The sequence below is a fragment of the Macrobrachium rosenbergii genome, chromosome 56 (assembly GCF_040412425.1).
Source record: "Macrobrachium rosenbergii isolate ZJJX-2024 chromosome 56, ASM4041242v1, whole genome shotgun sequence".
In the NCBI taxonomy this organism is placed as follows: Eukaryota; Metazoa; Arthropoda; class Malacostraca; order Decapoda; family Palaemonidae; genus Macrobrachium; species Macrobrachium rosenbergii.
Window position 1 is genome coordinate 23003595 of NC_089796.1, and position 11481 is coordinate 23015075.

The 11481-nt window shown below is 37.8% G+C and overlaps 2 protein-coding genes across 2 annotated transcripts in view; both read right to left on the reverse strand.

The window, feature by feature from the left end:
• The window catches only part of Fbxl4 (F box and leucine-rich-repeat gene 4), a 45427-nt gene extending 43702 nt beyond the window's left edge, over positions 1 to 1725 (reverse strand). The window contains exon 1 of the mRNA XM_067101287.1: positions 1161 to 1725. The gene's annotated coding sequence lies outside the window, so the exon portion shown is untranslated. The remainder of the gene's footprint in view (positions 1 to 1160) is intronic.
• Positions 1726 to 1779: 54 nt separating this feature from the next.
• LOC136836749 (uncharacterized) lies at positions 1780 to 8581 on the reverse strand. Its single transcript, XM_067101296.1, has 3 exons — positions 8424 to 8581; positions 3332 to 3409; positions 1780 to 2343 (listed from the first exon to the last, which is right to left on the reverse strand). The coding sequence occupies exons 1-3, from the start codon at positions 8457 to 8459 to the stop codon at positions 2194 to 2196; spliced, it is 264 nt and encodes an 87-aa protein (XP_066957397.1). The 5' UTR covers positions 8460 to 8581; the 3' UTR covers positions 1780 to 2193.
• Positions 8582 to 11481: the final 2900 nt, after the last annotated feature.

An 11481-nucleotide genomic window follows, 5' to 3' on the forward strand; every position in this document is an offset into this window, starting at 1 on the left:
AGACACGCCTACTCTTTCGAAATAGTCCTACGCCCCTTATTAATATCAAAAGATCCTCAAGCTTCAAATATATCCTGTTTCCTTTAATGCTATTTTATGCGCTATTCTAATTGGCATGCAACTCGAGTGAAGTCATGCATAAATTGTTCAGGCCGGAAAAGACAAGACACCGAACATCGGGTTAACTCGAGAAGTCGTTAAGCTTTTGGTGCGGAAACAATTAAAGTAGCAGCAAACACTGACCATGGATATAAATGTTAAAGTCTTGAAATGTGGATTTCTAAATATTCAGTCTGTCGGTAATCAAACACTATAAATCTGAGAGCCGATATGTGAAAAGTCTCTTGATAGATTACAGGTTGTTGGAATGTTTTTTCTAAGTGCTATAACAGTGTAGTTTTTTTGACAACTAATGTAGAAGACACCATATAATAAAGAAAAATCTCAGAATCTGTCTGCCTTATTATGTTTTGCGTAAATTTAGTTTGCGGGGATCGTACAGCATCTTCCCTGGGGTGGGACCCTACACTAAAACAAGTACAAAGTAAACAGTACTAATATTCTGCCTTCATCTGTTGTTCAAGTATATATATATATATATATATATATATATATATATATATATATATATATATATATATATATATATATATATATATATATATTTTATATATTTTTGCTGATTTATCCGTGTTTGTAATTTACTAGTTCCTCCGCATTTTTCTGTTTCCCGTATAATGGCATTCTATCCTTAGAATCATGTTTAATTTTCATGAAGTTTTTATTCCACACGCGAGGCGAATGAGACATTTACTCAATGAGGCTCTCTATGCTTTTGAGATGCTTAATGGCAAGTGTGGCACTGTTCTTAACGATATTTTCACATGAAACTTGGCGTGGGAAGGAACCCTGCCCACATTTTCCAAGCATAAAATTGTGCTCAGATCAGTTCTCGCCTGGATGAATAAATTACACTCAAGAAGACATAGAATTCCCCTTTCCTCCAGGAGTCACGCCGACGAACGGTAATGAGAAAGATATTCAGCAAAATGCCGAAATACAAGGACGCAAGTTAACCAGACCTTAAAACAAATCAGTCGTGAATCATCTTAATAATATAGGGAACATGCACTAGCGTCTTCGAACGCCCACGCACTTACCGAGCCCTTCAAACACCAGCGATCGGTTCGGCCACCAAACTGTCACCAACAATGTCTGCAGCCCAGACGTAAAGTGACCTAGGAGCCGAGCCCCAGTGTAGTTGCACTCGCACCAAAGCGCTGTTTACCAGCTAGTTGAATTTAAAACCACTTAATATGTTAAAAACGTTTTAAGAACTAGATAATGTAAGTAATGCACATCACTATCAATCACGGAAATTTGTTTTTATCGCAAAATCAGCGTAAGGTACTTGGTTATTAACTCATCATTGATATTTAAAGTTAACATAGGCACGGCCATGGCAACTCACTTGGTATTAGAAAGAAGTGAGAGCTTGCGCAACCGAACAACTTAATTGGCTCCAAGTAAATCAACTTCCTTATTCTCCTTTTTCAGTAAGTAAAGACGAATGTTGAGCTGCTAGCATACTTCTTATATGGACTCGGGAAATTTTGCTTACTTGTTCAGAAAAAGGAGGTACCATGTTGTTATTAGTTACAAGGATTATGGTTTTGAACACATGGATGTATTGTGTCAATCACTCTCGCTCTCTCTCTCAATACTGATACACAAAAGAATATCAAATAATAAAACTAACAGGAAATATCCAAAAGCAAATTATGCTGTTATAAGATGTTTAATGTAACTGTGCCGCTTGGAAAAAAGGATTGTTAAACAAGTTTCCAATATCTGATGGAAACTGAAATTGGAAGCGAAGTTTTAAATTTAGTTTCCTCGTACCCAATTATGATATATCTTCGTAAACATTCATTAAAAAATTTACTTATTAAAGGACTTTTCAACTGCTTTCAAGTTAAAATCAATTCTTAAAATTCTTAGGAAAATTATTACTGTAATAATAGGAGACAGAAAGGTGTTAAAGATGCAAAAGAACATTTGAAAACTAATTCGTCGTTTAAACTTTTGCACTTTTCAAATAATATCCCGTAATATTATCATTTCGTTTTAAGCAAGCTGTTATAGGTCTACAGCCACAGACATTCTTCGGGTGTTAATGACAAAAGGTTTTCTCTATTTCTTGCAGCATTCCAGGTTCATGTCGCAGCAGAGAGCAGGTGTGCAGCAGTCCATCATAGGCTGCGAGTTGCAGCATTTCTGCACGTGCACCCTCAGAAGCTGGTGGATCTGGTAGACGGGACGTGGTCTGGGCATCAGCAATTTCTTGTGGAGAAAAATAAATTGTATCATTTGCGTGTTCCGTTTTAAACTCTCAGCAAATGCAGCTTATACCGCTTTCCAAATGAGCGTCTAGTTTTAGCCCTACAGAAATCTGTCTCTCTAATACTATAGCCCTATGGAATGGAATATGTGATTTAGGCATAAAGCCAAGCACTGGGACCCGTAGGGATCATTCAGCGCTATGATGGGAATGAATGAAAATGGAAATTATATAAATAATGAGTTTATAATAGAAATCAATTGATTATGTATATTTGTCCCACAAAAATTGATTCAATACTGTCAGTTCAAATGAACATTCAGAAACCATTTATAGCAGTGTAGATCAACAAAATCATCTAGCTAGTTTGAGTGTTCAGATTACGGTTTAAAAATACACCATCTAAATTAAACATATGAAACGAGTAATAACTGTGAGTATCAAATGCTGTTGTCTTATCAAATAATCTCCGAATTTCAGTTTTCAAGAAAACATCATTATTATGGAGTCAAATTAATATCAAATTAAATTTATACCGAGATCGATCTACGTCGGAATACATATACATTTAGACATATTATAGTAGGAGAGTGTTGGGGGAAAGACATAAATACGTGAACGAAAATAAAAATCATGACAGAACAAGATATAAAAAGCACAATAGCATTACTGTCAACACCCACTAAGGAAAGCGCAAGGCTATTAGTGACGTCAGCACTGACGTAGATCTGTGCGGTAGGAGAGATAGAGAGATGTCACGTGTCTCGCTGTTTTGGATTGGCAAGGTTGGAGAGAAGGGTCTCGAAGGTGCGACTTGACTAAAGTGTGCAAAGTTGATTTCATTTGTTTTGGATGGTTTCTTCTCTCTTCGTAGTGAGAAATAATCACTGGCCACCTTGGCTTCAAGAATTTCCATTTCCCTGTAGGTATGCAAATCTGGCTTTATATTATGCAAATTCTGTTTTCTCTATAAAGGCACGTGATACCTACTCTGAGCAGAGGACCAAGAATCTCTATTTGTTCTTCTTCACTCTTGTCATAGACGCTCTGTTGACCGGACACGTAGACCTGCAAGCAGAAATGAAAGGCAATGAAAAAAATGATGTAGCAGCAAAAGAGAAAATCTCATCTTCGAGAGACCAAAAAGAAAAAACAGATATGAATAAATGAAAATAATACACAAAGAACATAAACTGTCATTCTATGAACCCTTATACTCCAACAATTCGGCATTTGATTTGAAAATCTAGAAATTCGCAAGAAATGTCACTCCAAATTCTTCTATCATTCGCAAAAAGCTGAGTAAAATATTCCTTTCACAAGTAGTATATAAATATTCTTCTACTTTTCTTATCACAAAAGCATCATAATTATATTCAATTCACTTGTCAAAGTGCAAGAACATTACAAAATAATTTAATAACATGTACCATCTTGTGGCTGAGAACAAATGACAAAAGTCTGCGGACACTGAGATCTATTTTTCAATATAAATTGTTCGCGGATCAATATAGCACATGGAGTGCAGTAATATAATCATTCTAATTGCTCCTAAACGAGCAATGCCTTTTTTAAATATCAATACGCTCTACAGTGAATTCCAATGCACATTTGCACATTAACAAACCGTACCCGATACATTTCGCTTGCCTTTAATAAGCCTATACCCAATAACCGGGTGCATATTAACACAAAGGGACGGAACTATGCAAGCTATAATTTTTCAATCTTTTGCATGAGAACATGGAGAAAGGAAGAAATATCTTAAATCATGCAAGCACAGAAAATCACATTAATTATGTTTAATCACCGTCTTGGTGAATATTTACTCAAAACCGGAAATGAATTTCGATACAAATCTGGGAAAGATAAAACAAAGAGGGAAAATCAGTTTCACGTCAGTATGGCTTCCACCAGCTATAAAGGAAGAGCATGCCGCTATGACGTTTTAGATATAAAAGACCAATTTCGTGAGAGAGAGAGAGAGAGAATTACTGAGTCTCACAATGAACTTACGTAAAAGTCTCTAGGCATATATATGTGAGCGTACGATACGAGAACTTTTATTGCTAGGCTTTTCTCGCATACATACGTACATCCACTAAAATAATTATGCAATAAGTATACTGTACACGCAGACACATAGAAATGGATCGTGTACTTGTGTAGCCTCTTTCTCTCTCTCTCTCTCTCTCTCTCTCTCTCTCTCTCTCTCTCTCTCTCTGCGTGTGTGTGTGTGTCAGAGTATGGTGACAGCGGCAGAGTTACCGGGAGCCCAGGTAAGCTAACAAAGGGAATGGGATCTTGACTTACTCTCAGACAAGAAAAGAACCATTAAGAGAAAGGAATGACGATAAAAACAACCAAAAGATTAAGGACGATTAGAAGAAGAGAAATGGAGAGTCGAACAACAGACACATGCAATATGAAAGAGAAACACCCCTAAGCGAGACGAAAATAGACAGACAGACAAACAGACAGAGATAGCTAGATGGAGGGGGAACGTTGGATTTGTTGTAAACATTGCTGGAGGCGACGACGCGAAACCATACGAATAGAGGAAGAGTAGAAGCCTTCCTCATTGGACACAAGGGAGAGACACGCTTTGGATTGGAGTGTTTTTGGCCGGTGAGCTCCACAAAGGGAGGGGTGAAAACCCTTTTATTAAAGATATGATGCGGAGGACGCTACACTAGACAACAGGAAGAGAGATATCGAGAAGCGTTCGTCAGGTTTCAAATTATGTAATGACTTAGATAGTAGAAGTCCAGAACAATAGGTAAACATTCTATAAAATCGTATACAGAAAAAGAAGAAGAAGAAAGGGGAGGAGAAAAAGAGCCAGGTTAATTTCCAAGTAGTTCTTTCATTAGAATTATTCTTAATAACCAATCATTTGAAACGAGACGGGAGGTAATTAATTAACTTGCATTGCAAACTTCCACTGAAAAGAATGTCCATAAGTGAAAAAGAAATAAAGGTGGTATAAAGAAGGTTTAGAACTATTTATTATAAAATAGCCTTATTCTTGCTTCATTTGCTTTCAACTCAGTTTTCTCCCCTTGCTAACACTTCAAACTTTTACCAGTTTACACAGTTCCTCTTCACTATCCCAAGTCAGTACAAATAAATAAGATTCTCCTGGACAGTTTTAAGTTCTCGCAACTGATGAAGGTCCTTACCTACGACCTCAAGAAAAAGATCACCAAGACGTCGTAAAATTCCCAAGGGTAAAAGGTGACTGTAGGCCATATTATTGCATAGGGTCGGTAAAAACCCACAAGGCAGGCAACCGCCCATCTCTCAGATGACATCAGCCACCTACAGGGCAGGAAAAGTCCAATGATTTGCTGGTGCACTAAATACTTGGCGTACACCCTCTGTCGAAGAAACGATCAGTATGATCCTTGATCGTATAACATAGGTCTTAAGAATATTTAAAAATCTTGTAAACCGAAGACTTGGACAGGAGGTCAAGATCTGGAGACAGCAACTAAGCTTTATGAAAGGGACTGGTACAGTACAATTAATGGAACAGTCTCATTTCGCCAGATAATGAAGAAGTACAAAGAGAAGCATTCGGCTCTTCGTGTGCCCTTTATTGGTCTAGAAAAGACGAATGTTACATTACCTAAACAGAAAGTGTGAACAGCGAGCCACCATTAAGCTGGGAGAAATGAACTTCAAGTGTATTTGAGCATCTGGGCTAGATGCTAGACGCCGGAAGGAATAATTGGAGAGGGGTACCTGAAGTACTATGCGACAAGAGTCCATATTAGGCTGATGGACAAGGCACGTAAGGTAATAGTAGGGGCATCACCGAAGTGAATATAACAAAATAATTTAGACGTAGTAGAACTAGGATGCTCAAATGGGTGAGTAAAGTGACGAGAAGAAATGGGATATGAAATGAATAACCATGGATCAGAAAAAAAGTCTCTGGAGTGTCCAGGAAAGTCCAAGAGACAAGACTGAGACGGTCTGAGCATCAGGTGGGGAGAGGAGGTGATGAGTGACGTGCGGTAGGAGAGATTATGAAATGAGGTAGGCCTGGCAGAATCACGACGAAGAGGAAGGCCTCAGAGGAGAGGGAGATACGGCGTTCGAGAAGATATGAGAGACAAAGGAATAGAAGAAGCGAGGACACAATATAGAAACACCTCGAAAAGGCTCATTAAAAACGGTGACCCATGAAGCCGAATATATATATATGTATGTATAAATACATACGCATATTCTTCAAGTTTTAATGCTCCTGTGGCATCTACAACTTATTGAGTGTGTTCACTGTACATAATACACTCTTGGTTACAGTCTTAACTCACACAACTTCGACAAAGAGGGAGATACAGAAGATGATGAAAGAATGAGATATCAGGCAGGTGTCATCACAGGTGTTACACAGACTACGTACACCTGTGACAAACCTGCCTAAAAATCCCTTTTTTTTTTTTTTCTTCTTATTTTAGAACTTACAACAATTTCTTGAAGTACGCCGCCCCTATATATATATATATATATATATATATATATATATATATATATATATATATATATATATGTGTGTGTGTGTGTGTGTGTGTGTGTGTGTGTGTGTGTGTGTGTGTGTGTGTGTGTGTGTGTGTGTGTGTGTTCCTTATGGCGATATATGACAATAAGGGATTCTCTTTTAAGCTACAAGACGACGACAGACTACCAAGACAAATGATTTCATAGACATGAAAAATCTTGGTCTTGTGACTCAGCAGGCAAGCCACTGAATTATTGTGGTCAATAACGAGGTTCTTGTTCAGGCGAAAATCCACGTCAGGCATTTTCAGGAAAAACTCGGGTAAAGCTTTAGTCAGATTCTAGCAATGCTCAAGCATTTGCGGTCTTCACTTATTGAGTGGCTCTACAACGGAGAATTTTTCAAGATATGGAATACTAATACTCTAAAACGCCTCGTCAGTTTACGTTTAGGAAAAAATTGTCTTTCTCCCATAGGACGGAGAGAGAGAGAGAGAGATAGAGAGAGAGAGAGAGGAATATCTGCTCGGTAACTGACAGAGGATACCAGACGTTGCTGGCCCACAATGATGCCCCTTGAACATTAACCGAAACTTGCCTTCCAATAATTTAGGAGACGAAAGCAATGACGACATATCACTGTTAGGCCCGAAAAGCCAGCAGAGTGAGAGAGTCATAAGAACGATCACGTGTCTCATTGCAAAGTCACGAGAAGTCACGAACTTGAAAATGCGCAGACATACGTACCAGGCGCATGCTTCCTTGTCTGGACTTTAAGAAATTCAATTATGTCTATGTCAGCGCGCGGTCCGCCTTTCGTGGAGGCAGGGAAGACGGGGCGTGAAATACACGACTTAAATCATTCGCCTCCCGCCAGAATCTGGTCTTCCAAAACAGAGATTCGTTCGCATCTTAAAATCACTCTTTCCGTTTCCCATATGCTATCGGAATTTCTCGATGAGAATAATAATATACCGTGATCGTGATTTTTGACAGACTCATAATTGGCACTAGGAGACGATATTAATTTTGCTTAAACAATAATACAACAATAAAGCGGTAAAACATGATCGCAAAGATATAGTATTAATGTTTTTGTTTCCTCCGTTTTCGAATTTACATTGACACATTCTGCGGAATATAACGGCCTGTCAGCTATGTTGTACACAACACACACACACAATCATCATCAATCATTCATCATCATCATCATCATCATCATCATAAAAACAATGATAATAATACAAATAAAGTCCCAGTGACGTGAAAAACTGTTGTATAATAAAAATCCACAATTATATATATAAGTTATATTACTTATAAGAGATAAAAACAAAGACTTATTTATATAATAATAATAATAATAATAATAAATAATAATAATAATAATAATAATAATGCTAAGATGCCACGAATAACAACTTACTCTTCCTTTTAAGTAAAATGACATGTAAAATCATTAGTAAAGATTCTCATTCATTCCCAATTGACATGTATGATTTAAACTATTTGTTTTGTTAATTAAGTGAATGAATAGGAATTCTGCAAAAACTGTAATAATAAAAAAACTCACCAGTGCCATCAACAAGAAAAGAGAGAACCACTTCATGTTTACGTTTCTTCTTCTTCGTCCTCGTCCGGGGATGGGGACACAACCAAGATGACTTCTCAGCTAAATTCCGGCAGCATACTGCGCCTCGGTGAAACAATGGGGCCTCTTTCAAGTGAGACATCTGTTCTTCGGAACACCTGCTGCACAGGTGTACTTAGAAGATGAGTTCCACAGAAGAGGCAGATGCCACAAGAAGAAAAATGTCGACTGAAAAATACCGTCGATCTAAGATAAATTCATACGATATAGTTTAATATTTTTAGTGAATTACCGAATTTAAATAAAAAAGTTGGATTTCAGTTTTATGTCATAAACAATACTGGAGGCTGACGTTCATAAGGTGATGCAATTCGACTATATAATGTCAAGCTGCTTGCTTTGATATATCTTATCCATTTCTGGTCTACTGTCTGGTTATGCATACGTTTATTCCATTTTTTTTTTTGTGTAGGGTTTGAACCCTAATTTAACTTCTCTAGCTTGCTCCCTAAGCACATTTGGACGTTTTGAGTTATAACAGTAACAATAACCTGTATTCAGCTGTAAACTATAAGCACAGACGTGCGTCATAAATCGAAAAGGGGGTTTTGAATGTGCGTGGTTGTGGAGCAGATCTGAAGAAATGTATGGTAGCTGATTTGTTTAGGGAAAAGCTGGATGTTTTGACCATGGCATAAAGGTGAAAGGGCATATGTGTGCAGGAATGAGAAGGTCTGGGGTAGCTGAGAGGTGTAGCTCTAGGGATGGTGCAGCACTTTGTAGTGGATGGTAGAGTACAAAAGTGTTAATTAGAAAAATGTAAGGATAAGAATAAAAAAAAAAAGTGGTGATAAGTGTCTATAAACAAGACTTGGAGAAATATAAGTTACATTCTTTTAAGAGAGTTTGAATCTCCGGTTCTAGAAACTATTTATAAGGAACAGACAATAGATGAGGACTTGTCTGACGTCAAGAATCTGCTGGAAAAGAAGCATTGTGCTGGGATATGAGGTATCAAGACGGAAACCTTTGATACCAGATGAGACATAGGTTAAAATAAAAGATAGGCGGAAGCAAAAGGTACTTCTAAACAAATTTCAGAAAGAGTTGAAGAACGCAAAGTAGAACATTCTACGTACTCAAGATAGATAGTTGAAGTTACACGAAGATCAAGAAGTGATAAGAAAGAATACTTAGACAAACAGGCTGATAAAGTTGACACAGCCATGTATTCAGGGAGTAGCATTGGCACTACGGTATCCCACAGAATTATTAAATATCCATGGGTGGAAAGAAAAAATAAAGACAATTCCTACCAAAAGGATGGATGGGTCAATAATAACACCAAAAGAAGAAGAAAGCCATCGTTGGGCAGAACATTTTTTTAGGGTCATGGATAAGAGATATGAGGGGGATTGTTTGAGTGATGTATCACAGTCTGAATGTACTTATGAAGGAATTCACACTTTCTGAGTTGGGTATGATGGAATCACTACAGATATTCTTTAACTGAAATTGATGTAACAATTCGTATACTAACCAGACAGCTTGCAGAATATGGAATGAGGAAACAAAGCCCGGTGATTAGGGAATGGAAATCACAACAGAGGTACCAAAGAAAGGTGACCTGGCTGAATGTGGTAACTACAGAGCCACTCCACTTATGTCGGTTGCAATTGAAATATTCAATATGTTTATCCTCAAGAGGCTGAGGAAAGAAATTGATAAAAACTGCTTTCAGATAAGGAATGAATTGCACAGAACGTATGCCAGCTTTTGTTGATTACGCGAAGATCCACGGACCAATATATTAGAAAAGTTCTTGCATCACGATGGCATTCCTGTTAAACAGGTCATAATAACTGAAATGGTCTATGAACGGAGTAAGTTCAAAGTTAATGTTGAATGGGTCTTGTCAAATAATTTAGCGGTAAATAGTGGAATTCTATAAGGACTGCTTTTTCACCCTAGTTGTTTACTCTTCCCAAGGATTTGAAGCTGAAAGAAGAGGTCGGAGATGGAACACAAGGTTTAGATTGGATTAACTAGAGACAGTTGACTGACTTAGAACATGAAGATGATGCAGTGTTAATCAGCAAAACACCACAAGACTTACAACGCTTCCTCAATATAAAATACATCATATATCTAAAGAAATGGGACTCAAGATAAATTTATGAAAAACAGAAGTACATAGAAAAGGGATTAATGAGGTTGAAACTTTCATACATTTAGGAATAATGGCATCCATTACAGAGGTAAACCAAACAGTGGACAGACTGAACAAGATTTGTAACTCAAATGGACTGAAGTTGTTTACAAAATTATAAAGTCTTATACGCTATGTATTGCAAACGGTTATGAATCGTGGCATGACAATAAAACTGTATATCTTAAATTCTGTCCATTTGTGAGCAAAGCCTTAAGAAGAATTCTAGGAGTCAGATGGCAGAACAGAGTTAGAAATTATTCCATAACGGAGGTTACGTAAGTCCCATATATAGACAAGGGAATGATGAAAGGGAGATGAAGATAGCCTGGATATGTCCTTCACGTGATGCCCGGGGTATAGTATGGGAAAATGTCAGCGGGGTCCCTGCGGGCATCAGAAGAGTTGGAAGACCCAGACCCAACTGGATTGGAACTATGGCGATGCGTGGATATTTGTGGAAGACAAATGGAATTGAATGGTATATAAAATTTAGGCAAAGGCCAAGCACTGGGACCTATGAGGTCATTCAGCAATGAAAAGGAAACTGAGAGTAAAAAGGTCTGAAAGGCGTAACAGGGGAAAAATATCGCAGCTGCACCATGAAATAATTGTTAGGAAAGGGTGGAAAGTAAGATGGAAGAAAGAGAATATGAACGGAGGTACAGTAAAAGGAATGGAAGGGGGTTCCAGCTACGGAGGTGAACTGATGGCATTGTTCCTCAACAGTGGTGGAAGATAAAGTACGGGAAAGAGGTGAGTAGTGGAATTTCACAGAGGCCATTTGTCGTGCAACGTTGGAGGCGCTGATGATGATGTCAAATAGAAGAC